The 20,524-nt window shown below is 38.2% G+C and overlaps 1 protein-coding gene across 2 annotated transcripts in view; it reads right to left on the bottom strand.

Annotated features, from left to right (window-relative positions):
- Nucleotides 1–20,524, bottom strand: part of SCFD2 (sec1 family domain containing 2) — a 393,663-nt gene that overhangs the window by 358,720 nt on the left and 14,419 nt on the right. For both annotated transcript variants that reach the window (XM_081812374.1, XM_006734384.3), the window contains exon 2: nucleotides 18,730–18,898. In XM_081812374.1, the coding sequence (XP_081668500.1) occupies nucleotides 18,730–18,898 (169 nt within the window). The remainder of the gene's footprint in view (nucleotides 1–18,729; nucleotides 18,899–20,524) is intronic.

The raw sequence follows: 20,524 nt of genomic DNA, 5'->3' as shown, positions 1-20,524 counted from the left end.
ATTTATTTGACAGAGAGAGACACAGCAAGAGAGGGAACACAAGCAGGGGGAGTAGGAGAGGGAGAAGCAGGCTTCCCATGGAGTAGGGAGCCTGAGGCAGGGCTCCATCTCAGGACCCTGGGATCATGACCTGAGCCGAAGGCAGACGCTTAACGACTGAGCCACCCAGGTGTCCCCATATGATCATTTCAATAGATGCAGAAAAAGTATCTGATAAAGTTCAACATCCATTCATGATAAAAACCCTCAGCAAAGTAGGTTTAGAGGAATCATACCTCAACATAAGAAAGGCCATATATGAAAACCAACAGCTAACACCATACTCAATGGTGAAAAACTGAGAGCTTTTCCCCTAAGATCAGGAACAAAACAAGGATGTCTACTATCAACACTTTTATTCAACATAGTACTGATAGTTCTAGCCACAGAAATTAGACAATGTGGGCACCTGGGTGGCTCAGTCAGTTAAGCATCTGCCCTTGGTTCAGGTCATGATCCCAGAGTCCTGGGATCGAGCCCCACGTCAGGCTCCCTGTTCAGCAGGGAGCCTGCTTATCCTTCTCCCTCTGCCACTCCCCCTGCTTGTACTCTCTGGCTCTCTCTATCTCTCTGTCAAATAAATAAATAAAATCGTTAACAAAAGAAAAAAAAGAAATTAGACAATGAAAAGAAATAGATGGCATCTAAATTGGTAAGGAAGAAGTAAAATGGTCACTATTTGCAGATTACATGATAGTCTATATAGAAAACCCTCAAGACTCCACCAAAAACTACTAGAACCTATAAATGAATTCAGTAAAGTCACAGATACAAAATTAATATACAGAAATTAGTTGCCTTTCTATACACTAATAATAAAGTACCAGAAATATTAAGAAAATGATCCCATTGCCAAATTGCACCAAAATAAAATATCTGGGAATAAACTTAACCAAGGAGGTGAAAGACCTGTATTCCAAAACTATAAAACACTGATGAAGGGTACCTGGCTGACTCAGTCAGGAGAGGATGCAACTCTTAATCTCAGGGTCATGAGTTCAAGCCCCATACTGGGCACAGAACTTTATGAAAATAATAATAACATTATTATTATTAAATAAATTATTTTTTTAAAGAAAAAACACTGATGAAAGAAATTGAAAACACAAACAAATGGAAAGATATTCTATGTTCATAGGTATGGTGAATTAATCTACAACAAATGAGGCAAGAATATACAATGGGAAAGACAGTCTCTTCAACAAATGGTGTTGGGAAAACTGGACAGCTATGTGCAAAAGAACAAAACTGGACCACTTTCTTACATCATATACAAAAATAAACTCAAAATGGATTAAAGACCTAAATGTGAGACCTGAAACAATAAAATTTCTGGAAGGAAACATAGGCAGTTATCTCTCTGACATCAGCCAAAGAAAAAATTTTCTAGATATGTCTCCTTTGGCAAGGGAAATAAAAGCAAAATTAAACTATTGGGACTACAACAAAATAAAAAGCTTTTTCTCATAGTGAAGGAAGCCATCAACAAAATGAAAAGTCAAACTACTAAACAGAAGATACTTGCAAATGACATATCCAATCAGGGATTAATATTCAAAATATATAAAGAAATTATACAACTCAACATCATAGAAACAATCCAATTAAAATATGGACAGAGGACACGAATAGACATTTTTCCAAAGAAGACTACAGATGGTCAACAGACACATGAAAAGATGCTCTTTATCACTAATCATCATGGAAATGCATATCAAAACCACAATGAGATACCACCTCACACCTGTCAGAATGGCTAAAATCAAAGCCACAAAAAAATAACAAGTTTTGGCAAGGATGTGGAGGAACAGGAATGCTCATGCACTGTTGGCAGGAATGCCAGGTAGTAAAGCCACTGTGGAAAGCAGTATGGATATTCCTCCAAAATTTAAAAATAGAATTGCCATATGATACCGTAATTCTGCTACTGGGTATTTGCCCAAATAAAATGAAAACACTAATTCAAAAAGACACATGTGCCCCTATGTTTACTGTTGCATTTTTATAATAATCAAGTTATGGAAGCAACCCAAGTGTCCATCAATAGGTAAATGGGTAAGAAGATATGGTATATATATATACATATACACCAGAATACTAGCCAGCCATTAGAAAGAATGAATCTTGCCCTTTGGAAAAACAACATAGATGGATCTACAAACTATAATGCTAAGTGAAATAAGTCAGTAAGACAAAGACAAATACCACATGATTTCACTCATATGTGGAATTTAAAAAACAAAACCAATGAACAAAAGAGAGAGAGAGAGAGATTTAAAAAAAATAGACTCAAACAGAGAACAACTTGGTGGTAACTGAAGGGGAATAGGTGGAGGGATGGGTGAAGTCAGTGAAAGGAATTAAGAATACACTTACCATAATAAGCACCAAGTAATACACAGAATTGTTGGAATCATTATATTGTACATCTGAAACTAATACAACACTGTATGCTAATTATACTTGAATAAAGAATGTATAAAAGTTTTAGAAAAAACAATCACAGAAAATCTTCAGAATTTAAGGTTAGGCAGAGTTCTTGAACTTGACACCAAAAGCACAATCCATAACAGGAAAAACTGATAAACTGAACTTCATCAAAATTTTAAACTTTTGCTTTGTGAAAAGACCTATTAAGAGGATAAAAAGAGAAGCTACAGACTAGAAGAAAATATTTGCAAATTACTTACCTGATAAAGGGTTATATATATACTTAACACCAATAAGAAAAAATGGGCAATAGATGTGAAGAGACATTTTCTTTAAGAGGATATGCAGATGGGAGGAAAGCTAAGATGGTAGCATAGTAGGAGAACCCTAGGCAAGTCTTGCCCCTGGAACACAACTAGATAACTACCAAATCATTCTGAATACCCAAGAAATCAACTTGAGGACTGAAGAACAAACTGGTCAATTAGAGGGAGAGAAGAGGCCACAATAAGGAAGGTAGGAAGTGTGGAGATGTGGTTTGGGGGGGAAACGGACTGTGGGTGCTGCAGAGGGGAGGGAGCCCTGGTCGTGGAGAAAGGCAGGAGAGAGTGGAGCACACAAGGATACACAAAAGAACATTTCCCTAAAGCCACTGGCTGGGAAAATGAAAGGAACTAATTTTCATGAGTTTTTGCAACCAGTAGGGCTCAAAGACTGGAGTGTAGATATCCGAAGGCTTGGCAGGGATAGAGCCCTGAGGGTACTGCCCTACTCCTGGAAAGAAGGCATGCAAGCAACCCGGGGACAGAGGGCACCATCTGAGGATTACCTAAAGCTCACAAGGAGAGACTGTTTGCTCTTCTTGGAACCATCTGTGAGAGGTGGGGGTCACAGAGATGCCTCTTCAGGGACAAAAGGGCTAGTGGGTACCATTTCCCTTCCCTGCCCCTCACCATAGGTATGGAGACACCTGCTGAGGGCATCTTGGCTCCAACACTGGCTGCCTAACCTGCTTGCTCCAACTCCCACACCCCTGCACTCTGACATGACTGTCCTTCTCAGTCAAACCTGCATCAGTCCCAGTGTAGTGAGACCCTCCACCACAAGTCCAGTGCAGCTCCCCACCACACCAGGTCCCTAAAGTTTGGAGTTTTAAGTCAGCAGGCTTGGCTGGGACAGAGTCTGTAGGGCACTGAGCTGCTCCTGGAGAGAAGGCAGGCAAAGAACCTAGACGCAGCCAGTGTGAAAATGACTATCTGAAAAATACCTGGGACAAACAGCAGGGAGATTATTCACTCTTCTAGGAGTGCTTCCCTGAGAGGAGCAAGCACAGAGACCCCTCTCCAGGGAAAAAGGAGCTGGCTGGCACCATTTCCCTCCCCCGCCCTGCGGCATAAACCAACTTCAGTAAACAGCACAGTGCCAACACTGGCTTCCTAACCTGCTTACATTAAGTCCCACCCCACCCTACCTCCACACTCTGCTGGTATTGCTCTTCTTGGGCAAGTGTGCCTAAGAACCAGCACAGTGGGCCCACTCCCTAGAGGACCAGCAAAAACCCCCGCCAAAACTACTTCTTCTGACCAGAGAGCTCTGCAAGGCTTCATCTCTAGTGGAAGTAGAATCAGGTCCCATTTAACAAGCAGAGCAGAGCATACCTAGTTAAAACTCACCACACTCTGGCAAAGTTCCAAACACTGCCCACTGCATGCCAGGAGAGCCCCTGCAGACAACTGACCTGAAAGACAGAGCAGCCAAAACACAACAGGAGAGCACAGGCAGCACACACCAGAGACACTCCCTGAAGTGCCAGGCCCTGGACACTCTTCATAAGAAGAAGACCTCTTCTTCATAAGGCCACTACTCTTAGGAGCTGGAAACATAACAGGCTTTTCTAACATAGAGAGGAAGACAGAGACTTAGACAAAATATCAAGGCAGAGTAATTCATCCAAAATGAAAGAAGAAGATAAGGTCACAGCTAGAGATCTAATCAAAACAGATATAAGGAATATGCCTACTTGAAAATTTAAAGCAACAATCATAAGGATACTTGCTTGACTTGAGAAAAGCATGAAGACTTCAGGGAGGCCCTTACTGCAGAGATAAAAGAGTTAAAAAACAGTCAGAAATGAAAAATGCAATAACTGAGATTCAAAACAGACTGGATGTAGTGACAACAAGGATGCAAGAAGCACAGGAACAAATCAAGGATATAGAAGATAGAATTATGGAAAATAATGAAGCTGAAAAAAGAGAGAAAGAATTACAGAACACGAGATAGACTTAGGGAACAATGATTCCATCAAATGTAATAACATTCGTATCATAGGAGTCCCAGAAGAAGAAGAGGAAAATTTGAGGAAATATACAGCTGAAAACCTCCCTAATTGGGGAAAGGAAACTGACATCCAGATCCAGGAGACACAGGAACACCGATCAAAATCAACAAAAGCAGGCCAATACCAAGACATATTGTAATGAAATTTGCAAAATATGGTGATAAAGAAAAAATTCTAAAAGCAGCAAGACAAAAGAAGTCCCTAATTTACAGGGGAAGACCCATAAGACTAGCTGAAGATCTCTCCACAGAAACTTAGCAAGCCAGAAGAGAATGGCATGATATATTCAATGTGCTGGATGGAAAATGTGCAGCCAAGAATACTTTATCCAGCAAGGTTGTCATTCAGAATAGGAGAGAGAAATAATTTCCCAAACAAAAACTAAAGGAGTTCATGACCACTAAACCACCCCTGCAAGAAATATTAAAGGGTACTCTTTGAGTAGGAAAGAAGACCAAAAGCAACAAAGACTAGAAAGGAACAGAGAAAATCTCCAGAAACCATGACAAAACACATAATAAAATGGCACTAAATACATATCTATCAATAATTACTCTGAATGTAAATGGACTAAACACTCCAATCAAAAGACATAGTGTGTCAGAATGGATACAAAAAATAAGACCCATCTTTATGCTGCCTATAAGAGACCATTTTAGACCTGATGACACGTGCATATTGAGAGTGAGAGGATAGAGAAACATTTATCAGGCAAATGGATGTCAAAAGAAAGCCAAGGTAGCAATACTTACATCAGACAAACTAGATTTTAAACTAACGACTGTACCAAGAGACGAAAAAGCGGATTATATCATAATAAAGGGCATTATCCAACAAGAATATCTAACAACTGTAATATTTACACTCCCACCATGGGAACACCCAAATACATAAAATAATTAATAACAAATATAAAGAAACTCATTGATACACAATAATAGTAGGGGACTTTAACATCCCACTTACAGCAATGGACAGATCATCTAAGCAGAAGATCAACAAGGAAACAATGGCTTTGAATGACACACTGGACCAGGTGGAATTAACAGATTTATACAGAACATTTCATCCTAAAGCTGCAGAATACACATTCTTTTCAAGTGCACATGGGACATTCTCTAGAAGAGATCATATACTGGGTTAGGCCTCAACAAGTACAAGAAGATTTTGATTATACCATATATACTTTCTGATCACAATGCTATGAAACGTAAAGTCCACCACCAAAAAAAAAAAAAAAAAAATTTAGGAAAGACCACAAATTCATGGAGGTTAAACAATATGCTACTAAAGAATGAATGGGTCAACCAGGAAATCAAGGAAGAAATTAAAACACATAGAAAGATAAGAAAATGAAAACATGACAGACCAAAACCTTGGGATGCAGCAAAAGCGGTCCTAATAGGAAAGTACATAGCAATACAAGCCTACCTTAAGAAACGAGAAAAATCTCAAACAACCTAACCTTACACCTAAGGGAGCTAGAAAAAGAACAACAAACAAAGCCTAAGCCAGCAGAAGAAGGGAAATAATAAAGATGATACAGAAACTAAAAAAACAATAGAACAGATCCATGAAATCAGGAGCTGGTTTATTTTTTGAAAAAAATAATAAAATTGATAAACGCTTCCCCAGACTTATCAAAAAGAAGAGAGAAAGGACCGAAACAAATAAAATCACAAATGAGAGATGAGAAATAACAACCAACACCATAATAATACAATTATAAGTAAATATTATGAAAAACTATATATACCAACAAATTGGACAACCTGGAAGAAATGGATAAATTCCTAGAAACATAAACTACCAAAACTAACACAGAAGAAATAGAAAACTTGAATGGACCAATAACCAGCAGAGAAATTCAATCAGTAATCAAAAATCTCCCAACAAACAGAAGTCCAAGATCAGAAGTCTTCACAGATGAATTCTACCAAACATTTAAAGAAAAGTTAACACCTATTCTTCTCAAACTGTTCTAAAAAAATAGAAATGAAAGCTTCCAAGCTCATTCTATGACGCCAGCATTACCCTGATTGCAAAACCAGACAAAGACTCCACTAAAAAAGATAATTACAGGCCAATATCCTTGATGAACATGGATGCAGACACTCAATAGAATATTAACAAATCGAATCCAACAATACACTGAAAAAAATCATTCACCACAATCAAATGGTGATTTATTCCTGGGCCACAAGAGTGGTTCAGTATTCACAAATCAATCAATGTGGTAAGCCACATTAATAAAAGAAAGGATAAGAACCACATGATCCTTTTAATAGATGCAGAAAAAGCACTTGACGAAATACAACATCCATTCATGATAAAAGCCGTCAAAAAAGTAGGGATAGAGGGAACATACCTCAACATAATAAAGGCCATATATGAAAAATCCACAGCTAATATCATCCCCAATGGGGAAAAACTGAGAGCTTTTCCTCTATGGTCAGGAACAAGTTAGGGATGCCCACTCTCACCACTGTTATTTAACATAGTACTGGAAGTCCTAGCCTCACCAATCAGGCAACAAAAAAGAAATAAAAGGCATCCAAATCGGCAAGGAAGAAGTCAAACTTCCACTATTTGCAGATGACAAAATACTCCAAATAGAAAATCCAAAACAGTCCACCAAAAAATTGTTAGAATTGATACATGAATTCAGCAAAGTCACAGGATACAAAATCAACATAGAGAAATCTGTCGCATTTCTAGACACCAGTAATTAAGAAGCAACCTAGCCAAAGAGATAAAAGATCTGTATTCTGAAAAGTATAAAACACTAATGAAAGAACTTGAAGATGACACAAAGAAATGGAAAAACTTTCCATGCTCATGGATTGAAAGAACAAATATTGTTAAAATGTCTATACTACCCAAACCAATCTACACATTTATTTATTTTATTTTATTTCATTGCAAAAAGGTGGTTTTATTAAAGCATGGGGATAGGACCCATGGGCAGAAAGAGCTGCCACAATCTACACATTTAATGCCATCCCTATCAAAACACCACCAGCATTTTTCACAGAGCTAGAACAAATAATCCTAAAATTCGTGTGGAACCAGAAAAGACCCTGAGTAGCCAAAGCAATCTTGAAAAAGAAAAAAAAAAAAAAAAGTTGGGGGCATTATAATTCCATATCTCAAGTTATATTACAAAGCTATAGTGATCGAGACAACAGGGTACTGGCTCAAAAACAGGCACATAGATCAATGGAACAGAATAGAGAGCCCAGAAATGGACCCTCAACTATATGGTCAAATAATCTTCAACAAAGCAGGAAAGAATATCCAATGGAAAAAAGACAGTCTCTTCAACAAATGGTGTTAGGAAAATTGGACAGCCACATGCAGAAGAATGAAAGTGGACCACTTTCTTACACCATACACAAAAATAAATTCAAAGTGGATTAAAGACCTAAATGTGAGAAAGGAAACCATTAAAATCCTAGAGAACACCACACAGGCAGCAACCTCTTTGACATCCACCATATTAAGTTCTTACTAGATATGTCTCCTGAGACAAGGGAAACAAAAACATAAATGAACTATTGGAACTTCATCAAGATCAAACTTCTGCATAGTGAAGGAAACAATCAACAAAACTAAAAGGCAAAAAAAAAAAAGGCAACCTACCGAATGGGAGAAGATATTTGCAAATGACATATCTGATAAAGGGTTAGTATACAAAATATATAAAGAACTTTTAAAATTCAACACCCAAAAAACAAAGAATCCAGTTTAAAAATGGGTGAAAGACATGAATAGATATTTTTCCAAAAAAGACATACAGTTGGCTAACAGACACATGAAAAAATGCTCAACATCACTCACCATCATGGAAATACAAATCAAAATCACAATGAGATATCACCTCACACTTGTCAGAATGGCTAAAATCAGCAACACAAGAAACAACAAGGGTTGGTGAGGATGTAGAGAAAGGAGAAGCCTCTTGTACTGTTGGTGGGAATGAAACTGGTGCAGCCACTCTGAAAAATAGTATGGAGGTTCCTAAAAAAGTTAAAAATAGAATTACCCTATGACCCAGCAATTGCGCTACTAGGTATTTACCCAAAGGACACAAAAATACTAATTCAAAGGAACACATGCACTCTGATGTTTATAGCAGCATTATCAACAATAGCCAAATTATGGTAGGAGCCCAAATGTCCATTGACTGATGCATGGATAATGAAGATGTGTGTGTGTGTGTGTGTGTGTCTCACACACAATGGAATATTACTCAACTTTCAAAAAGAGTGAAATCTCACCATTTGCAACGTGTGGATGGAACTAGAGAGTATTATGCTAAGCGAAGTAAGTCAGTCAAAGAAAAAAAAATACCATATGATTTCACTCATATGTGGAATTTAAGAAACAAAACAAATTAACATAGGGGTAAGAAAGAGAGAAAAAACAAACCAAGAAACAGACTTTTAACTATAGAGAACAAACTCAGGGCTGCTGAAGGGGACGTTGGAGGATGGTTTAAATAGGTGATGGATAGTAAGGAGAGCAGTTATTGTGATGAGCTCTGGGTGGTTTATGTAAGTGATGAATCACTAAATTCTACACCTGAAACTAACATTATGCTGTATGTTAACAAATTGGAATTTATTTTAAGATTTTATTTATTTATTTGTCAGAGAGGGGGAGAGAGAGAGAGAGCACAAGCAGGGGGAGTGGCAAGCAGAGGGAGAAGCAGGCTCCCCGCAGAGCAGGGAGCCCAATGCGGGGCTCGATCCCAGGACCCCAGGATCATGACCTGAGCCGAAGGCAGACGCTTAAACTGACTGAGCCACCCAGGTGTCCCAACTAACTGGAATTTAAAAAAACTTGAAAAGAAGGGTGCCTGGGTGGCTCAGTTGGTTGGGCGATTGCCTTCGGCTCAGGTCATGATTCTGGAGTCCCAGGATCGAGTCCCACATCGGGCTCCCTGCTCGGCGGGGAGTCTGCTTCTCCCTCTGACCCTCCCCCCTCTCATGCTCTCTCTCTCTATCTCATTCTCTCAAATAAATAAATAAAAAATCTTTAAAAAAAAAAAAAACTTGAAAAGAAAAAAAACTATATCTTTGAATTATTTATACTATTATATATAATACAATAAGCTATGTAGAAATATAGAGAGGAAAATACAGTACTTTGGTTACTTGTAAAAAAGAGAGAGAATATGCAGATGGAACATAAGTACAGGAAAAGATGTTCAACATCATTAGCCATTAGGGGAAAGCAAATTAACATCACAAGTTATCTCTGAACAACTAGTCCTTTCCTTAGGATGGAATGTTCTAGACCCAGATATCCACAAGCTTATAATTTACTTCCCTGAAGTCTCTGTTTGAAAGACGTCTCAGAAAGACCTTTTCTATCCCCTCCACACACCTACTAACCACCTCAAATCCTTAGTCACTCTTGATTCGCTTACCTTGCTTTATTTGCTTCATAGCACTTATCCCTGGCTGACACTATATATCCACTTGTTTATCCATTTGTTGTCTCCCCCATTAGAAAAAATTCCATAATGGCAGAGATCTTGCCTTCATCAAGTGCCTGTCACACAGTAGTCAATTAATAAATATTGTGAATAAATTACAACACACATTTACATGCTTGGAGGGTTCCATGATGAACTTCCTGAATTTTCAACCAAATGAACTTCCTGGATTTCAGACATCTCCTGCCTTGGACCCCGAAAATGCCTTCTTTATTGCTAAAACCATCTCATTCTTCTTATTTTCTTCTTCCTAGAAGAAGGGCAACTAACCCTACCCTGTTGATCCCAGCCACCCTACCACCCATCACTATCCCAGTGTGACCTGGTTATTAGAAGACAGAAATAAAAGAAAAGAAAGGGGTCCTCAGGTGAGAATACCAGCTGGCAATACAGAGGAGAGAAGCTGTAGCCAGAAGTGTGGGAAAGTCCTGCCATGCTACTGAATACACTTTAGTCTACATAACCTAAGATTTAGAAGCACCCTAATAAAGGTTGGTTAACTCAGGAGAAGTTAGATGTTTGGACTTGTTGACTTTTGCTTGGCAGTAAACATCAACCTAATCAGAAATTTGTCATTCAAATGTAATGAGTCTCTCCATTCCTCCTTCTTGGTTTTAGCTGACTTCAGAGAATTCTTAGCTTTTTCTAAAGGAGCCATAGTTTCCATTTAAATTATGGATCCCAAAGCCACAATGACCCAGAGTTCAGTGTTCTCACAACACAGAGACCACAAGCCACTTTAAATTTTTCAATATGAAAAAGATTCTGGGGATTGCCTACACATTTCTTAAATAACAGATACCATGACAGAGTTGCAATATGTAAGCAATTATAGAAAAAGAATTTCTACCTTCAAACCTTCTTTTTTTAAATACACATTAAAAAAGAATTCCAAAAAAATATATAAAATATATAAAAATATAACTATTAAACAATTATTTATCAAGAAATATAACTTAAATGTCTCTGGCATATTAAATTATTTAACTATTTCTTAGAAGATACATTTATCCCTTCATCTTCAGAAAAGAACCCTGCTTTATTTCACTCCCACCATCCACAAATTATTCATTAATTCTTTTTTCTAAATCTGTAACTGAGACCAGATGATCTTTAGAAGTCCCAAAAAAAGTTAAATATAGCAAGCTGTATGCTAAGAAGAGGTAGGCCTTCCTCCTATTCCATTTGCAATGTTACTTGAACAGTTTCTTGTGGTTTTTTTGGGGGGGGGAGGGGATTGTTTCTTTGTTTTTAAAGTAGTATCCATGCCCAATGTGGGGCTTGAATTCACGACACTGATATCAAGAGTCGGATGCTCTACCAACTGAGCCAGCCAGGCATCCCGAATAGTTTTTTTAAATATCAGTTTAGTTTATTTTTTGGTATCATATCAGGAGGAGATGCCCATAGTCTGTATCAGTGCCAAGGTCATTCACAGCACTGCTATGTGATAACACACCCTCTTGTGTGCTGGCTCTTCACCTCAAGCTCAACATTAAATACACTTTACATAATGTTCACATACAAGTTCAGTCATTCTATCTGTAGGTAAATTTAAAATCAGACTAGTACCTCTGGCTCTGCTCTAAGAAAAATTACCTTTATTCCCTCTGAAAATGTTGTCTCTAATAGCAATATTTAATTGGTACTTGGAAACTAAGGAAAGAGGAGAAAAATGTATGGCTATTAAGAAGTGATTTAACAATTTTTGACTTAAAGGGTCTAGTTAGTGACTTTGATATACATCAATTATCAGGTTACTCGACATTGTGAAATTCAACAACAAATTGGCTCATCATTGTTTAGGTTGAAACCACTGTGGCATTTGTCTCTTTTCCATAAGATCTACCCCATTTATTTGATTGTTGTATAGTCTAGGAAAAAAAAACCCACCTCCAAAATAAAAACTAATAAGAAAACTGGACTTAAATATTGCTTTTTATAAACTAGGATACCCACTATTTCTGAATTATGATTTATTTATACATTCATTCAAGTAAGCATGTATCAGAGTCATGATATAGTGGAAAAGAAATTTGCCCTGGAATTAAAAAATAATTTGTTAAATGACCCAATTCAATCACTTAGGGAAAGTTTGGCTAAGGGCAAGTTACTTAAGTACATTTTAAAATACTTCGCATATGCCTAACAAAATTCAGGCACTCCGTGTTACCTTCCTTCCTTCTCACTGACCTAGACAATGAGGTAAATTTGGAGTAAAGTACAAAGAAGAAACTTAAAGGAAGAAGTAAGATAAATTAGATAGATATCAATCAACAATACTAGACAGTGGCTTAAGTGCTAAAGTGAAGTAGATAAGGCTTTTCATGGATTGACATAATCATTTTTAAACTTGGTCTCAATCTATTATTAAGACTTATTCAAGCATTTATTCATTGTTTTATTCAATTTAATAACACCTCTTAAGAGTTCCAGGCACAGGGTGCCTGGGTGGCTCAGATGGTTAAGCGTCTGCCTTCGGCTCAGGTCATGATCCCAGGATCCTGGGATCGAGTCCCGCATTGGGCTCCCTGCTCCTTGGGGAGCCTGCTTCTTCCTCTGTCTCTGCCTCTCTCTCTCTGTCTCTCATGAATAAATGAATAAAATCTTTAAAAAAAAAAAAAAAAGTTCCAGGCACAGTTACTACCTTCAAGGAATTTACAATCTACTAGGGGAGACAGAACATGAAACAAATAATTACAGTGCAGGGTTTGGGCATTTTTTTAAAGATTTTATTTATTTATTTGATAGAGAGAGCACAAGCAGGGGGAGCACCAGGCAGAGGGAGAGGGAGAAGCAGACTCCCTGCTGAGCAGGGAGCCCAATGCAGGGCTCCATCTTAGGACCCTGGGATCATGACCTGAGCCAAAGGCAGACACTTAACCAACTGAGCCACCCAGGCGCCCCAGGTTTTGGCATTTTAATAAGAAGTTTTAAAGGAAAGGATGGTTCATTGAAGAGGGAAGACAATGTAGAGGGAGAAAAGCATTGCAGAGATTCCAAAATAAGAGACAGCTACTTTCCTTCCCAGGAGCACAGAATCCCATCTTAAGTTAGCTTAAGAAGGAAACGGTGATTTTATTTAAATCTAATCTCTATTTATTTTTAATAGGAAATACATTCACAGGATTGGAAATTCAAAGCACACAAACTGGTATACGGAGTAGAACATGTCCCTCCTTCCTCTGTCTTTATTCATTTCACTAACTTCCCAGTGTACCCCCAGACTGCAGCATCCCTCTACAGAGGAAGCCAATATCACCAGTTCCTTATACATTTTTTCAGATATATATATGTAAAATATATATATGGATATTTCCAGTGTATCAAAAGCAAATGTGTGTATTTCACCCTTTTGTACAAATAGGCATGTTATACCCCACTTTTTTCATTTAAAATATGTCATCAAGCTCACTGCTTATCAGTATATAAACAACTTCATTCTTCATTCTATTTCAATAGATATTTGAAATTTCATCACATTAGTGTAACACAATTTACTGAACTGACACTGCAGTTATTTCCATTTGCAATTACAAATTAGTGATGAATGAATATATCATTCTACATGTGTGCAGAATACATCCATGAAAGAAGTCCCACAAGTAGAATCGCCTGGCCAATTTTGCTCTGTTTTGCTAACATAATGAGAGCATTTCATATATTCAATAATTAGAATCTAGACATCTGCAAACTAATCTCTCCTATGCTCGGGTTTGGCTTCACCCTCTCTTAATTCAGCAGCCTCATTCCACACACGGATCCTGCCCTTATTTAAACTCAACAAATATCCCTTGAGTGCCAGGTATTGTTCTAGGCACTGGGGACATCACAGTGAATAAAACAGACAAATCTCCCTCCTCTGAGGGAACTTTCTAGCAGAGAGTTTTCTCTATTGCCCCCTAGGAAAGGAAGACACAAAAATAGAACAACATAGAGGCGCCTGGGTGGCTCAGTAAGTTAAGCAATCTGCCTTCGGCTCAGGTCATGATCTCAGGGTCCTGGGATTTGAGCCCCGCATCAGGCTCCCTGCTCAGCCCCCTCCTTCCCACCCATGCTCTCTCTCACTATCTCTGTCTCTCTCAATAAATAAATAAAACATTAAAAAAAATACAATATAAATAAGTATATTAGAGAGTGCTAAGGAGAAAAACAATAAAACAAGGGAATGAAATAGGAAGGGCTAGAAGTGCTAAGATGGAAGAAAGACCTGAAGGCATATGGGGAGCTTTGGGAGAAGTGGGCACGTGGGTGCTGGGTTCAGCCAGAGTCAGGGGCAGCAAGCCAGACGTAGCAAATGCAGCTGGGGCATTAGGTGTAGGGCACTTAAGGAACTGAAAGAGTAATAGATTAGAGAGAGTGGAGCTGGAGCAAAGAATAGAAACCCATTTCAACAGAAGGAACACATAACAACAGAAAAGATTCTGCTTCCTTCTTGAACACAAGATTCCACGTAATCCAGGGACCAATGGACAAGGACTGGAAAGCCAAGTTATAATTCATTTAAAGTTATCAATTTCTCATTTGCATTGGCAGTAACTTTAATTGCTAGGATTATGCACAGCCTTTTATAAAAATTATATTAGCAGTAAATTTCGATTATCAAGGATTATATCATAGTTAGAGACTTGCTTTCTAAAGATTATCCCATTGCAGGCACATTGCTTATTGCCAAGCACCCATCTGTTTTCATTTTAGTACTAATTTTTTTATCCTCATACTGCTTTCCCTGAGAAGTTTTGGGGGGTGGTGTAGGAGGTAGTAGTGGTTGTTATTATCTTGATGGAAGTACAGTTTATACTACAAAAGCTGTAATTCATTTCAATTCCCCTTTTACAGAGAAATTGATTGGCACAATTCTCTCAGTATTCCAAACAATCGTAAAGAAACTACCTAATTTTTCTCTTTATTGCTTTAAACCTTTATTTGTTTGTCACCTTCTCACCACCTCTCTACCTTTTGCAACCTGACTCCTATTCCTCCTATGTCACCAAACCTGCTCTCATGAAAGTTTTCTTTATTCAGATCCTTCTAGAACTCATCACTGCCTTTGACATTTATGACCAGGCCCTCATACTTGGATGGCTCTCAAAACTCATATTCTATGACAATACTCATTCACAGTCAAAGGAGAGGAAAAGGCACCCAATGAAAATAAAGACTGGAGGATTAATATATATTACATATATATTACATATATGTATTATATACACATATATATGAAAAATTTTTATTTTAAAAACCAAGAGCCTTAGAAGTCATTTAGGCCAACGCCTTCATTTTATAGATGAAATAATGAGGTACAGAAAATATATCAGTTAGGATGCCTTTGGTTGCAAGTTACAGAAAACAGAGGCTCGATTTCGCTTAAACAATAGGGACTATGCTCTCTATGGGGTCCAGGCACATTATGCCATCACAGCTCTTCTCTGTGGCACCTGTGGCCGTCCCACCTTCCACATGTCAGCTTCAACTTCAGGTTGTAAGCAGAATCCCGCAGCACTTTCAGGACTTAATCAGAGTCCTGGGAGTTGGGGGAGGAGGGGGAGGAAGAGGGAAAAGCACGTCTCTTTCTTGAGTCTCTTTTCAGAAGCAAAGAAACCTGATCAAGAAGCCCTAAGAAGACCTTCTCTCTTGTCACCTCCCCATTTCTAAAGCCATCACTGACAAGAGAAATGGGATTCTAAGGCTTGTTTCATTCAAGCTTCGGACTAAGCTTGGGGTAGAATGAGTGCTGGAGAGTCCAAGTTAAATAAATTGGTCATAATCAAAATATAACTTGTAGATCTAAGAGATTCTTTACATTTGTCCTACTACACTTGTCAGAATTTGCTTGGTCCCTGCTCATTAGTGCTGGATTCAACTCTTCTCTCTCCTTGCAAACTTCTCTGGGGTGCTCACTTGGTTTTTTTTGTAATTATCTTAGGCCTCTCAGGAGGCAGCATAGAATAACGGTAAGCACTGACTTTAGAGCTAAACTACTGGGGTTCAAGTACAGGCCCCACCACTTCTAACTGTGTGTGCCACTTTAGGCATGTCATTCAATCTCCTTCCTCGTCTATAAAAGGGGATGGTAAAAGAACCCACTCCACAGAGAGGTTGTGAGAATTAAAAAAGTCACTAAATACAAAGTGATCAGAATGCCTATTACACAGTAAGTCCTATACAAGTATGTGCTATTATTATTAAAAGGCATCCACTGCTTCTGCCTGCCCAGCAGCCCTTCCTCCTTCTTTTGATAAATGTTTCCATTTTCCTTTGAAGAACTACCCCTCCACCAGGCCATACAATCATGGCGCAATTCTCAACCAGTATGAACTGCTCTCAATCCCCACTGGGCAGAGGGTGGATGGAGCACAAGGCCCAAGTGGGGCCAATCTCACATTTTCCCTTAGAATCTGAAGCTTAAACAGAGTGACCATGACCAAAAACAGTTAAAATTCAGTCTCTCTGATGTCAAGGCCTTGAAGAGGCTTTTCCTAAATTCTAGACCCCTGGAACTGTGTTGTCCTTTCCAAAATCTGATTAAGAGTTCTTCCTTTAAAAAAAAAAAAAAAGAGTTCTTCTTTTGATTGTGTTAGCTATCCAGTCCCTTTAATAAACTCCTATACAAAATTGATTTGTGTTGCCAATGTAACTGCTATGTTGAATGAATAGTACTCTCGAAATTAAATCATCAAGTAACTTCATTTTTGTCTGTCTCTTTAAATCTATTCATGAGCCTAGCTCCTCTCTGGCCCCTGCATAGATAGCACAGAAGTTAAGACCATAGCTCTGAAGTCAAACTCTGGGCTCAAATTCTAGCTCTACCTCCTGCTACCTATGTTACTTAAGGTCTCTTTGCCTCAGTTTCCTTACTGGTAAAATGGGGGAATAACAACACCTACCTCATTAGGTTATCATAAAACTTAAACGACTTCCCAAATGTAAAATGCCCGGAAACGTGCTTGGCACCTGGTAAGTCCTGAAAAACATTACTGCTGATGGCACTGGGGGTCCAGTGAGGTGGTCTTTCTTCCTCATACCCCATCCTATCAGGCCCTGATCATTCTTGTTTCCATACCTATGCTCATGTTAGCCCTTTTCTTTTTCTAAATTCTTCAAGACGTAATTAAGTCAAGCATCACCACTTCCACAAGGCCCACATTGATCTACAAAGGCCATGTGGACCTGATACTTTGTAGAATTTATAATCTGTAACAGACACCTGAGTCTTGAGTCCATGTAATTTCTATTGTGTTTTACTTGAACCCGTGTGTAAAAAGGACTACCCCAATAAGAAAAGTAGTCACTGAAGGCAAAAATGATACTTTTTATTATTTTATGTCCTTCATACTACTTAGTCCAGAGAAGGCTCATAGTAAGTCCTTGATAAGTAACTTTTGAATGGCCCTCTGAACAGCTACAAATATCCCCAATTACAATTACTTCCGGGTTTGTATAGCTGCAAGCTCAAGGCCTATGTTTTGGTATATGTGCTACCAAAGTGAGCACATGACCTATGTTTTTACTGTGTGTATAAGTATACAAAAAAGAAAGGGTGCAGAACTTTCCATTTTCATCCCACACTGGCCCATACACCCCGGGCATGCAATAAATGTTATGAACTACCTAAAAAAAAAAAAAAAAAGCTGAAAAATTCAAGAGATGAAAACTAATTCCAGATATTTTAGGAAATTCCAAATATATCTGTTACTATTAAGATTTGAAACTATAATGGAAAAGATCCTGTTTTGTTTAAAAATTAAAAACAGAGAGATAAGGGAAACAGATACTCAGATACTTTTTCACCTTTTTTTTTTCCTCATAAGAATTACTGATGAAGGACAAAGTAGAGGAGATAACTACTGCTAGCTTTTTATTGTCATGGTTCTGGAGAAATGTTTTTCTATTTTTGAAACTCTGCATAACATGAAGTATACCATCTTGTTTTTCTGACTTCTCTAAGCATGTGAATAGTATATACAGAAATAAAAACTTCTCTCATTGATGTCCCAGAGCATATTGTTTACATTCAGAAAGATGGCACTGGTTCATAGCTTTGTGGGTGATTATTTAGTCATGTGAAAAAGCCCACTGGGAAAAAGAAATTGAGTAAGCCTGGATTCCATGTGAAACCATCTGTGGAATGGAGATGTATAAATTGACCCACTTAATCGATCCTCAGAACAAACTTACATTACATCCAAATGACATCTCTATAAATGACACTTCCATACTTTTTGGCTTATTTTTGTTTAATGGGTATCATTATTTCAAAGTAAGGGGGGAAAATGCTTTTTTCTAAATGTTATCCACTGTGAATTTTTCAACCAGGCCAACTCTTCATTGCTTCCTTCCTACAGAAATAGTTGGCCTCAGAGAAAAAGAAAAGAGGGAGAAGGATGAGAGAAGAAAAAGAACCTGTATATCTTACTTGGATTGTGCAAGACAGCCTGGTGCAACCATACTTTGATTTTTCTCCTCATTCTGGAGTGCCGTAAGCTCCACCATGTTAACCATCACGTCGTTGGTGTGGCCTGGAAGCTGGGGAAGCACTGAAATGATCTTCTCTACCAAGTTGTCTCCGTGATGTCCAACTGCTCCTGTTTAAGCAGAAAAGATAATATAAACTCAAAAAATGGGAAGAAAAAAAATCTGGATTAATGTTTTATAATGGCCCTTCTATCAAGAGTAATATATATATTTTGTTTCTGTCATATAAATCAATAACACAAGCCTAGCATTTTGCCCTCTGTAATAACACTAATCAAGCTCACAATTACCTAGTCAACCTATGCCTTGTGCATTGACTTAATGCTCTATGAGGGCAGATGCTGTGTCTGCTCTAGTTACTACTATATTCCTAGCACCTAGCACAGTGCCTATATATGGTAGGAATCAATAAAAATTTAATATATAAATAAATAATCAGCATATAGTCAGCCAGGAAAATAGTGTCATTGGAAGACACTACTGTAAGATTTTACGGCCAAACTTTATTTTACTGATGAAGTCATTAAGACCCAGAAGGGCTTAGAGACCTGACCCAAGATTAGCAAATCTCCCCTCTGCTAGAACCTTATCTTCAAAATGGCAACTGTTTATCTAGTTCACCCTGAACCCAGCATGTCTAGAAGGCAACTTGGCAGCTAGCAGACCCTCACTAAATATTTGTTAGATTATAGGAAAACTAAATGAACGAATGATAACAGCTTGTAATGATAGAAACATTTACAGAGTACTTTCTGTGTACCAGGCACTGTTTTAGGTACTTCACATGTATTAACTCTTTTAATAACAAATGACTTAGAACCTCAAACTGAAATTCAAGATTAATGACACAGTGTAAGATGTTTTCCATGAAACCAAGTTATCTTTCCAAAAGCCGTCATTGCTTGGAAGACCTCCTTCCAACAATGGGTGGGACTTGGCACATCTTGTTTTGATCCCACCACTCTAAATCAATCAACCTTTTGTTTCCTGATGTCTCTCTGTCTCTAGCTGTTGTTTTTGCCATGTCACATAATTGGACAGAACTAGGTACAAAACACCAAATCAGGACTCCAAGGAATTCTTGTCACCGCCACCACCATCTTCATCACAATAGCTAACATTTATTGAAAGCTTGTGATGAAGCAGGTATTATGTTTCATATTGCACATTTATTACCCACTTAATTCTTACAACAACCCTAATAGATGGGTATTATTATGCTCACTTGGAGTAGAAGATTCAGTTTAAGTAACTTGCTCAGGATTGCATAACTTTGTAAATTACAGAGCAAGAATTCAAACTCAAAAGGCAGAAACTGCCAAAACCACACTATTAACAACAACAACATAAATCAGGCCCATTAGAGTGACTTAAGACAGAGCCAACAGGGCCACCTGGGTGGCTCAGTCAGTTAAGTGTCTGCTATCAGCTCAGGTCATGATCTCAGGGTCCTGAGATGGAGTCCCACATCAGGCTCCCTGCTCAGTGGGGAGTCTGCTTCTCTCTCTGCCCCCTCCCCCGCGCGTGCTCATTCTCTCTCTCTCACAAAAATAAAATATTTAAAAATTAATTAATTAATTATAAAAAAAAGACAGAGCCAACATGAGTGCATCTAAGATGACTTCTATTACAAAGCTGTAATCATCAAGACAGTATGGCACTGGCACAAAAACAGACACATAGATCAATGGAATAGAATAGAGAACCCAGAAATGGACCCTCAACTCTATGGTCAA

The sequence above is a fragment of the Leptonychotes weddellii genome, chromosome 2 (assembly GCF_054177405.1).
Source record: "Leptonychotes weddellii isolate Sample4059 chromosome 2, ASM5417740v2, whole genome shotgun sequence".
Lineage (NCBI taxonomy): Eukaryota > Metazoa > Chordata > Mammalia > Carnivora > Phocidae > Leptonychotes > Leptonychotes weddellii.
The sequence above is the reverse complement of the archived record's forward strand: the minus strand, read 5'-3'. Positions and strand labels throughout refer to the sequence as shown.